This window comes from Rattus rattus, chromosome 4 (genome assembly GCF_011064425.1).
Source record: "Rattus rattus isolate New Zealand chromosome 4, Rrattus_CSIRO_v1, whole genome shotgun sequence".
Classification (NCBI taxonomy): domain Eukaryota; kingdom Metazoa; phylum Chordata; class Mammalia; order Rodentia; family Muridae; genus Rattus; species Rattus rattus.
This window is the reverse complement of record NC_046157.1, coordinates 180,898,697-180,913,958: the sequence shown is the minus strand read 5'-3', so window position 1 is coordinate 180,913,958 and position 15,262 is coordinate 180,898,697. Positions and strand designations below refer to the sequence as shown.

General features: G+C 40.7%; 1 protein-coding gene across 1 annotated transcript in view; it reads left to right on the top strand.

Annotated features, from left to right (window-relative positions):
- Smchd1 (structural maintenance of chromosomes flexible hinge domain containing 1) overlaps positions 1-15,262 on the top strand; it is a 127,908-nt gene that overhangs the window by 17,038 nt on the left and 95,608 nt on the right. Inside the window, exons 4-8 of the mRNA XM_032901759.1 lie at positions 2,832-2,914; positions 3,588-3,718; positions 6,870-6,984; positions 7,081-7,200; positions 11,943-12,109. Coding sequence (XP_032757650.1) covers positions 2,832-2,914; positions 3,588-3,718; positions 6,870-6,984; positions 7,081-7,200; positions 11,943-12,109 — 616 coding nt within the window. The remainder of the gene's footprint in view (positions 1-2,831; positions 2,915-3,587; positions 3,719-6,869; positions 6,985-7,080; positions 7,201-11,942; positions 12,110-15,262) is intronic.

Below are 15,262 nucleotides of genomic sequence, written 5' to 3'. Positions count from 1 at the left end.
TTAACACTAACTGAATTCACCAAAGTAATTACTTATGTAAACTGCATATATTTCTAGAGGCAGAAATTCAAACTTGTCTCAGTGTTCCTTTCCCCCTGTCCTTTGTGGGGGTGTGGGGAGGGGGAACATTGGTTTCCAGGCAGGGTTTTTTTGTGTAGCCTTGGCTGTCCTGGAACTAGCTCTGTAGAATAGGCTGGCCTCAAATGCACAGAGATCTGCCTGCCTCCCAAGTCCTGGAATTAAAGGCCTGTGCCACCACTACCCTGCATAATCTTTTTAATTAGAGAAGCGAACGTGAGAAATGGTTAAGTGGTTGCTTTGCAGGGAGGAGAGTGTAAAAAGTGCTGCCAGTAATAATTGAATGTGAAGTTGGTAGTGCTGTAGGAGTCAGTAGCATGGAGACACGTGCTGCCACACGTGTAGGATGTAGTCAGTAGCATGGAGACATGTGCTGCCATTCGTTGTATAGATGTTCTGGAAGAGATATGAACAGAAAGGGCTCCAGTGACAACCAAAGAAACTGTCCCACCCTAGTGTGGGTCAGCAAACCCCAGTGACTTTATTGGGGCCACTTTCAGGAGCATGTGTGATTGAAAAGCAGTTGTATCACTGGAAAGCCCACCTGGCATGGTGGTAACTTGTGAAAGCTGTATCCTGGGGGCTCCCTGCATAGCTCACAGGCTTCTTTATAACTTTGGAAATGAATCTTCTAAGATTCAGGAGTTTTCTGAGCCTTGTTTATTGTTTGGTTTGCTTTGTTTTGTTGTGATACTGGGTCTCATTTTGTAGCTCTGGCTAGTTAGAACTTACCTCACACAGGATGTTTGAGGATGACCTCAAACTCACACAGATTTCCCTGGCTGTGCCACTGAGCCTGACTTGAGCCTGTTTTAGAGTCTAGAGCCTTGTCAGTTTTGCTTACTTCCTGGGTCCTGTGAGTTTGTGGGAGAGAACGTTTTAATTTGGAGGAAATAGTGAAGCAATATTATTTAACATATTTTTGGCTTGGTTTATATAGTAAGAACATAACATTCTTTCTGTTGCTATGATGAAATACCTGACAAAAAGCAGTTTAAGGAAGGGTGTGTTTGTTCTGTTTTTTACTCTTCATCATAGACAAAAAGACACAGCCTGCACAGAAAACAATCTAGTCATATCCCACCCTATCAGAAGAGAAGGATGAGTGTTCATACCTGATATCCTATTGGCTTTCGGATACTCAGACAAATCAATTACTTGAAGCAACTTAAGGGAGAGAAGGATTCTTCTTCTTTTTTTTTTTTTTTTTTTTTTTTCTGGATCTGGGGCCCGAACCCAGGGCCTTGTTCTTGTTGGGCACGCTCTCTACCACTGAGCTAAATCCCCCCAACCCCAGGATTTATTCTTCTTAAACTTCTGGGTCACAATCCAGTGAGGGAATCAGGACAGGATTTCAAGCAGGAATGCATCAGAAACCAAGAAGGAATGCTGCTAACTCTCTCACTCTCTGGTTCTCCTGCTGTCATCTACCTAGGGATGGACCCACCTGTAGTGGACGGGGTCCTTCCACACCAATTCTAATCACGACAGTCTCCCACAGGCATGCTTGCAGGCCGACAGTCTCCCACAGGCATGCTTGCAGGCCGACAGTCTCCCACAGGCATGCTTGCAGGCCGACAGTCTCCCACAGGCATGCTTGCAGGTCCTTTGGGCAGTTCCTCATGTAAGGCGTCCTCTTCCCAGGCGACTTTACGTTGTGTCAGGATGACACTAGAAACTAACTGGTATGCCTACCTGGCTTTACTGATCTTACTCAGTCTGGTAGCTAGGATAGGGCTTCCTACTTAATTAGCTTTATCTTTAAAAAAAAAAAAAAATCCTTCACAGATATTCCCAGGGAGTTGTCTCCAAGCTAATTCTAGATCCTGCCACGCTGATGATTTAAATCATCGTAGGAACTATGTTTGGGAGTGCAGTTTCTCTTTGAGCTCCTGACAACCCTCTGACCTTAGTCCCTGGAGTGCTGAGATCACAGGTGCCTGCTAACTTTCTGTTGCTATGAAGAGACTCAGTGGAGTTTGATGGTGGTACGAGGGCATGTGGAGTAGCAGCTGAGAGCTCATGCCAGGATCTGCAAGCGTGAGGCAGAGGGAGGGCACATTGGGAATGGCAGGAGCCTTTCTTCTGAAAGCTCATGTCCCACCCCCAGTAACACCCCCTCCATCGAGGCCACACCCCCTGATTCTTCCCAAACAGTTCCACCAACAGGAGACTTAACATTCAAATGTAAGTCATAGGGTCATTCAAACAGGAGACTTAACATTCAAATGTGAATCACAGGGCTATTCAAACCATCATTCTAGCTGTACATCAACACACGTTGTCATTTGACATGGCTTTGTTAGTCTTTAGAGTTCTACATGCAAGCCAGCTGTGTGCGTGCGTGTGCTTACAGAGGATTGAATCTAGGGCATGCTCTCACTGGATTACTCAGGAACGCACTTTGTAATCCAGGTTGACCTTGCATTTAACTCTGGCCTCAGCCTCTTAGTAGTTGAGGCTACAGGCCTTTGGCCACCAGACTAGCTTCCCAAACCTGCCCTTTCTCATTGCTGCTGTTTTTTGATACAGGGTCTTAACTGTGTTGCTTGGATTGATGCCTAATGATATTTTTATACGTAGTGATTGATGATGAAACTTACTTGAATAACATCATTAGACTCAGGGTAATACTTAATACTTGTACCTCTTTGGAAAATAAAAGTGGTTGCTTTAAGATACTGGAGTTCCTTCCACTTTTATAAAAAGTTTGGGATGGAGAGGCTAAGCAATGTTTTCTCAATCTCTTCCAGCATTTGCTCTTGCAGAATTAATCGACAATTCATTGTCAGCTACTTCTCGAAATGTTGGTGTTAGGAGAATACAGATCAAGTTGGTAAGAAAATCACACATAAAGACCTTGTAATCTTTCTTGTTAGTATATGGGAAAAATTCAGTTTCTTTTGTGTATGTTGTACTTATTTATACATGTCTTTATGTACTCACTTTTATTTATAATTTCTTTTTTAACACTCATTGTAAACACTTAAATATTCAGTGTTAATGCAGAAGGTTTTGTTAACTCCAGGGTAACTTATGAAATCAGTCTTCTGTTCCCAGACAGATTGTTTTTCCTCCCATACTTTTGCTATAAGAAGCATTGTGGGAATAGTGTATATTTATACATGCCTTTATTATTTTCTTAAGTTAAATTCTGAGAAATGATGTTTCCGTAAAAAACATTAAGAATTCTGAAGCTTTTGATAGATATAATTCAGTGTCTTTAAGAAAATTGTTTTTGTTTGTTCATTTGGTTTAGTTTTTTGAGACAGGGTTTCTCTGTGTAGCCTTGGCTGTCCTAAAACTCATTCTGTAGAGCAGACTGGCCTTGAACTCAAAGAATTCTTTTCCCAAGTACTGGGATTAAAGGCACCACCACCTCCAGGCCACCTAAGAAAACTGTATTCATTTATACTTATACCCGTGATATGAGTAGGCTTACTGAATTTCACACTCAACTTTTCATGTTTTAAGTATTGATTGGAGTTTTCCTGTCTTTTATTTCATAGCTTTTTGATGAAACACAAGGAAAACCTGCTGTCGCAGTAGTGGATAATGGAAGAGGAATGACTTCTAAACAGCTTAACAACTGGGCTGTGTATAGGCTGTCAAAATTCACAAGACAAGGTGACTTTGAAAGGTTAGAAAATCATGCTTTTCCTTCATACTGGTACTTGCATATTTTAATAAGGGTAAGACCTCTAGTGTGCTCTAGGATGAAGATGATGTGTTAGAGGGCTTGATTTTATCAGCATGTTTATTTTATTACAGGATGTTGTGATACATACTCCAAAATAGAACATGTGCTTTTCCACTGAATGATACTTGTGCATTTCTTGAGGTCTGTGTGAGTTATGTTAACATTGAATATTTAATTAGGATGGAAGAATGGTGCTAATCTTTCTAAACCATCTCATACTACTTGAAAATGCCTAGAATTACATACAATTCATTAGAATTCTGTATTTTTATTTCCAGGCTCAGTTTTTCAGACTATCCCAGATATTATAGAACCCAACTTTGTATCAGAACACACTTGTAGACAATGCTTACTGCACAGGGGAGCTGGGTGTAGGAACTCATTCCTGTAACCTGTTTCAGTGCACTCTAGAGTTTCATCAGATGAGCAAAGGTTTTCGGTGATTGTCAGGTTTTTGTGGTGTTGGCAGTAGAACTCAGGCAAGTGCCCTCTGCTGAGCCACTCCCTCAGTCCTTCTAGTCCAGTCTGACAATGTAGTGAATGAAGAACAAGGACCCCACCCCTTGCTATCATTCTACCTGGTTTGGATTACCTGACTATTTATTGGCTGTGGGACACTTGTCACAATACCTGACCTTGGTGTGTTACTTTATATGCTTAGGAAATGGGGATATAGTCTATGAAGGTTTTGTGAAAACTGAATTAAGAAGCGTACCATCTTGACCTAGTGCCTGCCGTACAGTAAGCATGAGCTGTTGTCCTAGTTATTTCTTACTCCTGGTGCAGCAGTTCTCCATAGCCATCCTTTGTACTGTTGTCACAAATGGGTGACACTCAAGAGTGGTTAAGAAGCCAGAATGAAGCTCTGCGTGGTGACATACACCTTTATTCCCAACACTCAATCAGAAGCAGACGGATCTCTTGGGGATAGCCTGATTTACAGAGCAAGTTCCAGGACAGCCAAGGCTGTATAGACAAACCTTGTCTAAAAAGGCGGCTTGGGGTGGGGACACAAGCCTGAAGGTATATGACACTATGATTTTACAGTCTGAGTGTATGATTTTGCATTTGCTTGACAAGGATAAAGAAAATTGATTTAAAAAAAATAAAGAAAGTGGTAGGAAACTGGGGAAAGAAGGAGCCAGGGAATCCTCTTTCTGCCTTTGCAGTTGATTGATCTGGTACAGCCTACAGTCCAGCTACAGTTATGTGTTCACTGGACTCACAAGACACTGATTTTTCTCTAGATCAAAGATTTATTTATTTTATGTATGTGAGTACACTCTAGCTGTCTTCACACATACCAGAAGAAGGCATCAGATCCCATTCCAGATGGTCACCATGTGATTGCTGGGAATTGAACTCAGGACCTCTGGAAGAGCAGTTAGTTTTCTTAACTGCTGAGCCATCTCGCCAACCCCCATAAACCAACTTTTTAACTTAACTCAAACCATTTTTGATACAAAGCACCCTTTTTCTGGATTAATTATGTATATGTGTATGTATGCATACGTACATACATGTATGTATAGTGTCTGTAAATAATTGTAGCTGCTGCATGTTCTTGACCCACTCCAATTTCTGCAACATCATCATGTGTTATCCTTTTAACCCTGGCATCCACTTGCATAGAATAAATCATTGGTTGCTTTTCTGCTCTTTTCAGTTTCAACTTGATACAAGGGTGATATTATAAGAGACAGGCTATGGAAAAAGGAAGGGTCACGGAAGAAAACACCTTTTGCTTTATATTTGCTCTATTGAGAAATGTGAACATTTTAAGTTATTGATGAGAACTGTGAAGAAAATGTGATGAGACCGAGCTTAGCTGTTGTAACCGTATGTTTGAGTTGATTCTTTCTACAAGAAAGAAGGAGTTTCACATGTAATTCCAGTTACTTTCTTCTGTGTGCAGCCAGCATGTGTGTTTGTGTATGTGTGTTCAAGTGCTCACTAAGGCCAGAAGAGGGTGTCATATCCTTTGGAGCTGGAGTTCCAGGTGGTTGAGCCACCTGATGTGGGTGCTGGAGAATGATACTCAGTATTCTCAGGAGCACCAAGTGCTCCTAACTGCTGACCCATCTGTCCAGTCCCACTAATACATTTTTAGCAGGAGGTAAAGTCCTTTGCAGCTTTTAATTTTTCTAGGTATTTTCATCAGCACCTTGACTTATAGTAGTCTAGTTTGGCTTAAACATTTCTAGACCACAGAAATGGTTCGCTCTTTCCCGCTCTGGTTTTTAAGGAAGAGTCTCACTTTGTAGCTCCAGCTGGTCTGGAACTCGATATGTGGACCAGAATGGTTTTGAACTCACAGAGGTCCACCAGCTGCTACTCTCAAATTCCAGGATTCCAGGCATATACCACTAGCTTGGTTTCTCTTTTTGACTTTAAATAGTTGAACTCTGATGTATCTAGCTGTGAATCTTTATAATTTAATCCTCTTTGGAATTAATTTTTAAAAATTTGTGTAAGAAGTTTCCTTATATTTGGAAAGTGTAGCCCATTATTTCTCCAAATACTTTTTTTCTCTATTCTTCTTTTGCAATTATTTACATTTAGGTGCGATGATGATCCTTTAGCCCTCAAATGCCTTGTGTTCACGACCCAATCACTTATGTGCGTTTTACACTTTATTCTTTCCAAATGCAAAATCTAGATAATAAAAAGTATTTATTTTACTATTAATGATTTTTACTGATATATTTGGCAAAATACTCTTATACTTTATAGTTATGGTTTCTGTGTTTTGAATATCTAAATATAGTTGTTTAAATTTTTGTCTTGTAAGTAATTTCTTCTGTGACACTTATCTACTATGATTTTTTTTAAAAAAAACTTTATTTTATGTGTGTTTATATCCATGTGTATTTTGTACCACATGCAGGGCTTTGCAGATGCTAGGCAAATACTCTACCTCTGCATTACATCCCTAGAGTACATTTGATGATTTTGGTAGGGTGTTTCAGTGGGTGGGAGGTTTTGAGATTGAGTTACTATGTATCCCAGGCTGCCCAAACTGGACTGGCTTCTCCCTCTATCCCAAGTAGATTGTTTTAAAGCACTATATTGATACAGTATTTTCTTCTAGTGATCACTCAGGATATGTCCGGCCAGTACCAGTACCACGCAGTTTGAACAGTGATATTTCCTATTTTGGTGTTGGAGGCAAACAGGCTGTTTTCTTTGTTGGGCAATCAGCCAGAGTAAGTGAAAATTTTCCCTGACAGTGAAAACTGATCCAAATATTTTGGGTTTGACAGACTGTCAGGAACTGATGTACTTTTTAAATTGTTTGGCAGATGATAAGCAAACCTATAGACTCCAAGGATGTCCATGAGCTCGTGCTTTCTAAAGAAGATTTTGAGAAGAAGGAGAAAAACAAAGAGGCAATATATAGTGGATACATTAGAAACAGAAAGGTACAGTGCATTTTATAGCTCAAAATTACACATTCACTTCTTTGACCACATAATAGGACAGGGTATTTTCTGACTTATTACTGAGATGTCAGTGTTTTAAAAACTTGAAGGTAAGAGATTTTCAAAATGTTATATTTTCATATTTCCCTTTAGTTACATATAAGTAGCAAAATGATCATTTATGTATTTTTCTTTTTTTTAAGCTAAGACTTTTTATATAAGTTAACTTAGGAAACTATATAAATTACTTAAAAAGTTGCAAACCTTGGTTTGGATTTGTATTCACATTTTTTTGACATTTTATTCATTTATTTTATGAGGGGTGTGTGTGCATGTGCCACAGTGTACATGTGGCCAAAGGACAACCAGAAGGAGAGGGTTCCAGGGATTGAACTCAGGTTGGTGTCAACTGCCTTACCCATGAGCTACCTCTCTGGTACAGAACATCAATTTTAAAGTTTTTGTTATGAAGTAATAATAGGAACCAGGGATAATGTAATTTCAGGAAATTGGAACTTTAGCGGTGTGAGATTTTGTTACAACCATATCCTCACATTTGCATATATCCCTTTATATATACATCTACACATAATAAAAGTAAGTCTTACTGATTTATTTATTTATTTACTTATTTACATATTTAATATATGTGAATACACTGTAGCTGTCTTCAGACACACTAGATCCCATTACAGGTGGTTGTGAGCCACCATGTGGTTGCTGGGAATTGAACTCAGGACCTCTGGAAGAGCAGTCAGTGCTCTTAACCACTGAGCCATCTCTCCAGCCCATAAAAATAAGTCTTTAAAACACAAGTAATAGTTTTAAAATGTCTTTCTTACTTGAAAATAAATTGTGCATAATGCTATAGGGAACAGTAAAATACCTGGGTGCCAAGAAAGGCACCGACAACAGTTTGCTGGATTTCTTTACAGTTCAGTGTTTTAAAAACATGTATACTTAGAGCCTTGATCTCAACATTTCCTACATCAACATCTTGAGTATTCTTCATTTTAGAAATCTTTGTGGTATGCAACACATTTTAAAAAGGTTATGTGTGTCAGTGTTTTGTCTGAAAGCATGTATATATACTGCCTGTGTACCTGGCCACCCTGACACCAGAAGAGGGTGTTTAAATTGCTTCATAAGATTTCCAGTGAAGGTTGTACTATTATTTTATCTGTTTGAAAGATTTCTATATAATGATAAATACAGTGCTTGGTTATCTTTGCGTAACATTTTCCCCAAATTATGGAATTTTTTTCCCTGTAGATTGTTAGAATTTGAATAGCAGTGACAACTTGAACTTTAAATGTTTATAATTTTTTGGTTTGAGAAATGAGACTCATAAATTACATATACTTTCAGTGACTTTGCACTGGAGTACTTATCTGGTCAGTTCCATATTTTTGTGGGTTGTTTGTTTCTGGTCTCCAATTGGTAGAACTGTTTGGAGAAGGATTAGGAGGGGTGGGTTCATTGGAGGAGGAAGTCGGCTGCTGCACTAGCACCACGCCTGCCTAATGCCCCATGATGGTCGTGACCTTACCACCTTTGAACCCATCGACCCAACTAAATGCTTTCTTTCATAAATTGCCATGGTCATGGTGTTTTATCACAGTAATAAATAAAATGGTAACCCGGCAGAAGGTGGAACCTGAGATTATAGTATTTCTATGACAGGCCTCACTGTGCTGTAGTTTGTTTGTGAAATGTGGTAGTCTTTAGGACTTTGGACTAAATAAAGCAATTGGATGCTGTAAACAGTGCTTAAAGGACAATCCTAGTTGAGTGTGGAAATTAGTATTGCTGAGAGAAAGCCCAGCTCAAGGGATTTTAGAGGGCGACAATATTAGCAATGGGCCAGAGACCATTCTTGTGATATTTTGGCACGGAAAATGGCTGCTTTTTGCCGTTGTCCTAAAAATCTGCCTGTGGCTAAATGGAAGTGTTTGGGACTAATTTCCTTGCAAAAAGTTCAAGACAGCCTAATACTGGTTTGTCTTGTACTTGTTAGTCGTCTCTCCTATGTAGATCTATAGTAATGCAGAGTATGCAGGGAGAAAAATAGCACTAAGAAATTAAATGCTGGCCCCCTGGTTTGTGCTGAATGATAAGGAAAAATGGAATAAAGGAAGTAGTGCTTTCAGGGTGAGACTCTTCTAGCTATACCTGCAGTTTGTGAAAGGAAAAAGCCTGTGGAGTTATCTCATCCTAACAACAAAGACAACAAAACTTAACAAATATAATTCAAGGAGGGACCAATTCTACTCCTAACAGGCAGCTTAATTTGCACCTGCCACATAGTTCTAGCTTTAAAGTCATGAAAAATACAAAGAGGTTGTGAAATCCTCCTGTGCCATTAAAGAAAGCAAGCTACTGAGACAAGGCATGTGGATGGGGCGTTTTCACCTGGACACTTGGAGATGCCATTTCATGGATCTGTGAAAGCGAATGCTGGGTTGCACTGGGTGCCGTGAGATGTTTAAGATGCCAGATCCTGGGCTGCCTGCCAGTGAGAGCTGCATTGGCACTGGAACCAGCTGGAGAGGCAAGTGTGTTGCAGTCAGCAATGCTGGAAGATAGAACAAGCTAAGCTCTTCAGCATCAGACGGGAGGCTACAGGATTTGAAGTCTAACCTATTGGGTTTCATTCATATTTTTGTCCAGTATTCCTTCATTATGTACTTTCTATACTATTTTATGCTGGAAATATGGAATTGCTTTTTTATTTTATAGGGGGTTACAACTAAGAGGTTTTCTTGAGTCTCAGAAGAGACTTTGAGACTGTGAAAGACTGGAGACTTCTGAAATGGAACTAAATTCATTTTGCATTATGATGTGGTTATAAGCTGCAGGGCTTGGGAGTGGGATGTACTGGTTTGAGTTAGGGTAGCCCTTCTAGGCTCTTCTGTTTGAGTACATGATCCAGTTGGTGGAACTGTTTAGGAAGGATTAGGAGGTGTGGCCTTGTTAGAGGAGGTGTGCCATTGAGGGTGGGCTTTGAGATTTCAAAAGCCCAGTTAGCTCTCCCTTTGCTTCATGTTTGTGGATCAGACGTTAGCTCTCAGCTCCTTCTCAGTGCCACGCCTGCTTGGTGCTGCCATCCCCACAATGGTGGCCATAGACTCTACTAAACTCTGGAACCAGGATCCCCCCAACCCCAACCTAAATTTTTTTCTTTTTAGGGTACTGTGGCCATGCTGTCCCTTCATAGCAGTAGAAAGCAGCAGCGACTTTTTGTTCATGTATTTGCCTTTTGCTTGCTTGCCTGAGCCAGGGCTTCACATGTTAGTTTAGCCTGGTCTGCTCATTATATAGTCCAGGCTGCTCTCTAACTTAGTAATCCTCCTGTCTCCGTCTCTAGAGTGTTAGAGTTACAGACAGGATACTGATACTGGCTGCTGTTTTGTTGACTGCCTTTTCTGTTGCTGTGACACAATATGATGACAAAAGCAACTTAGCCAGGAATGGTTTGTTTTTGCTAACGTCCTAGAACTAGGTTCACCCAGCAGTGGAGGTCGTTGCAGTACAATGTGTGGGGCAGCCTGCCATACCTTATCCTCAGGCCAGACTGTAGCATACAGTCTACACTGTATGCTTAGCTCTCCTCTTTACAAATCAGTTAGGACCACTGGGTCTCCTAACACCAACCTAATCAAGAAAATCCCTCATAGACATTCCAGAGGCTAACCTTCACCAAGGTAATTGTCTAGAAGGTGTGCCTGAGCGACCTGCTCATGAGACTCGATTCTGTTAAATCGACGATGGCACAGTTGTTTTTCCTCCTGTGCTAAGGATGGAACTCAGAGCTTCTTCATCTGAACAGACAAGCAGTAATATTTGCTTCTTATCGGTTTTTAAAGAATTCTTTTTTTTTAACTCATATTTTTGCCCAGGGTTGGAGAGGGGCTGTGTTTGTGCATTGTCATGCAGCTGCATATGGAGACCAGAGTCATCTGGTCCCCTGGAACTGAAGTTGTAGGTGGTTACCATGGGATACCTGGTGTGGGTGCTCAGAACAAAGCAGATTGCTCTCTTCCTGGGATATCATCTCTGTAGCCCCTTTGAACAATTCTTTTCTATTTCTTCCAACTCTTCTCTCCTTGCTACTGATTTTCAGAATGTGGGTGGATTTGAGGTTCTCTGAGTAGGGAGTAGATGAAGTCTTAAATGGATGTGTTGTTGATGTGAGCTGGCCATGCCTCAGTTCTGTGGAGACATGGCAGTGCCTTCCCTGGACTGGGTTCATGTAAATGACGCCATTCCTTCCCGATGTGAGTGGAAGGAAATGTCGATAATGTATGTGAAGAATGTCCATTGCAGCTCCCTTCTTCTGATGTCCGTGACCTGAAGACTGTCCTATAGGTCCTGTTCTTCGCAGACAGTCTTCCGGCCAGTTGTCCGCTTCCTTGTTCAGTTGTATGAAATAACACGCTCTCCCTGTTGAACTTTTCATAACCGGCTTCTGGGGTGCTGTTGCTTCTCCATCAGCCCAGTCTGCTGATCCCAGCTTTAACTGGCCTGGAGCTCTCTCTAGGAAGCCTAGACTGGATTCTAATTCAGAGATCAGCCTGCCTTTGCCTTTCCCAAGTCCTGAGATTAGAGGCATGCACTACCATACCTAGCACTAAAAATTGTTTTAAAACACTAAAAATAAGATTTTTTTAATCACTCTAACACTTAAATATAATTATACTTCTGGGTGATCTAATCCATTCTGTTTGTATTTACTCTTTTAGCCAGCTGATTCTGTTCATATTACAAATGATGATGAAAGATTCCTACACAATCTTATTGTAGAGGAGAAAGAGAAAGATAGCTTTACTGCTGTGGTTATTACAGGGGTACAACCAGAACACATACAGTACTTGAAAAATTACTTTCATCTTTGGACACGACAGCTAACGTAAGTAATTTGATTCAAGAAATGTTCCCACTTCTTTTTTTTTTTCCTTCTGTTTTCATTTTTCTTTTGGAGACAGGGTCTTGCTATGTACCCTGAGCTGGCCTGGAGCTCCTCCCATTCTCCTCCTCTTTCTTGTCTGGGGATTACAGGTAGGAGTCCCAACTCCAGGCTTACGGTTGACCCTTTTGCTCTCTACTTTCTAAAGATAGAAATAGATGTTGAAGTGGATGACCTCACGTATTCAGCATCAATTGAAGCACAGGGCTTTGGCACCTGCTCCAGGATACAGAGCAGCGTGAGACTTGGCCAAGCCCCACCTCTCACATCACAGTGGCTGCCTCTGTTATGTGGCTGCAGTTTCCCCACTAGAGCCTTAGGATTTGTACCTGTATCTTCAGTGTCTACAGGAATATCTCTGTTAACAGATTCTTAACATAGAAACACGTTGAGCCCATTGGAATAAGACATGCACAAGCATTCCTTAAAATGTGCCATGTTAATAGTAAGTACTACTAAGTACTAAAGTGTGTCACATTGACCACATCAGATTTGCTTAAGTTTTCCTTGTATCTCTAAATATTTATTCTCACTAGATCGTTTACATAGTTTTTATTAGTCTGTAATATGAAGCCTTTTTAAATGGATATAGCTTCACAAAATTAACATTTAAAATCATATTTACTTCAAAGTTCGTTAATACTTAAGTCTGTATTATATATACATACATATTAACAGAGTGTACTTTTTGTTTCTTATATAAAAAATAATTGACTCTTAGGAGAACTGTTTTTCTTTGTTAGTATTTTCAGGAGTAGCTAGGGTGCTAAGTCTCACTGTTCTCTCTGCAGCCCACCCTCTTCCCACCTTCTCTTTCCCTCTCTCTTTAGAGAGAGATTCTCACTCTCTCTCAGGCTGGCCCGGAACTTGCAGTCCTCCTGCTTCTCCTGCTTGAACTGTGGGTGTATACTACCAACCCCTGTAAACTTAGGGTTTTTGTTTTCGTTTTGATTTATGAGAAGGAACTCCTTAAGTCTCTACTTGAGGAATAGTTAAATATTTTATATACTTAAACAGAATGTTATTTTGATAAACCTTTATTTAAAAAATAAGCTAGCAAAGATTCCTGGTGATTTTTAATGCAATTGTGTTGAATTAATTAAATTTTATTTTGAAATGTTGGTATAATTTTAGTGCCAATGTTGAAAAATCACAACTTGTAACTCCTGACTCTGAAGATGCTGAAGGCGTGCATCTCAGTGCTCCCAGACTCCTGAGTACTTTCTAGATAAACTTCACACGCAGAGGTGCAGACTCCTGAGTACTTTCTAGATAAACTTCACACGCAGAGGTGCAGACTCCTGAGTACTTTCTAGATAAACTTCACACGCAGAGGTGCAGACTCCTGAGTACTTTCTAGATAAACTTCACACACAGAGGTGCAGACTCCTGAGTACTTTCTAGATAAACTTCACACACAGAGGTGCAGACTCCTGAGACTCCTGAGGACTTTCTAGATAAACTTCACACGCAGAGGTGCAGACTCTTGAGGACTTTCTAGATAAACTTCACACGCAGAGGTGCAGAGTCTTGAGGACTTTCTAGATAAACTTCACACTCAGAGGTGCAGACTCCTGAGTACTTTCTAGATAAACTTCACACGCAGAGGTGCAGAGTCCTGAGGACTTTCTAGATAAACTTCACACGCAGAGGTGCAGACTCTTGAGTACTTTCTAGATAAACTTCACACGCAGAGGTGCAGACTCCTGAGTACTTTCTAGATAAACTTCACACGCAGAGGTGCAGACTCCTTCTAGATAAACTTCACACACAGAGGTGCAGACTCCTGAGGACTTTCTAGATAAACTTCACACGCAGAGGTGCAGAGTCCTGAGGACTTTCTAGATAAACTTCACACTCAGAGGTGCAGACTCCTGAGGACTTTCTAGATAAACTTCACACGCAGAGGTGCAGACTCTTGAGGACTTTCTAGATAAACTTCACACGCAGAGGTGCAGAGTCTTGAGGACTTTCTAGATAAACTTCACACTCAGAGGTGCAGACTCCTGAGTACTTTCTAGATAAACTTCACACGCAGAGGTGCAGACTCTTGAGGACTTTCTAGATAAACTTCACACGCAGAGGTGCAGAGTCTTGAGGACTTTCTAGAGGACTTTCTAGATAAACTTCACACGCAGAGGTGCAGACTCCTGAGTACTTTCTAGATAAACTTCACACGCAGAGGTGCAGACTCCTGAGTACTTTCTAGATAAACTTCACACTCAGAGGTGCAGACTCCTGAGGACTTTCTAGATAAACTTCACACGCAGAGGTGCAGACTCCTGAGGACTTTCTAGATAAACTTCACACGCAGAGGTGCAGACTCCTGAGTACTTTCTAGATAAACTTCACACGCAGAGGTGCAGACTCTTGAGTACTTTCTAGATAAACTTCACACGCAGAGGTGCAGACTCCTGAGGACTTTCTAGATAAACTTCACACGCAGAGGTGCAGACTCCTGAGGACTTTCTAGATAAACTTCACACGCAGAGGTGCAGACTCTTGAGGACTTTCTAGATAAACTTCACACGCAGAGGTGCAGAGTCTTGAGGACTTTCTAGATAAACTTCACACGCAGAGGTGCAGACTCCTGAGGACTTTCTAGATAAACTTCACACGCAGAGGTGCAGACTCCTGAGTACTTTCTAGATAAACTTCACACTCAGAGGTGCAGACTCCTGAGTACTTTCTAGATAAACTTCACACGCAGAGGTGCAGACCCCTGAGTACTTTCTAGATAAACTTCACACGCAGAGGTGCAGACTCCTGAGTACTTTCTAGATAAACTTCACACTCAGAGGTGCAGACTCCTGAGTACTTTCTAGATCCTGAGTACTTTCTAGATAAACTTCACACGCAGAGGTGCAGACTCCTGAGGACTGCAGACTCCTGAGGACTTTCTAGATAAACTTCACACACAAAGTTGACTTCCTTTAAAAAAAAATATTTGGTAAATTGTTTTTGAAGTTGAATGTATATGGCTTTGGAAGGTGAAAAAGACTGGGTTAAATAAAGCTAAGTTTATCCAACTCTAACTCCGTGGCCTAGACAAACTGTGTATCTGAATCTATAAACTGAAATGTAATAATGGATTTC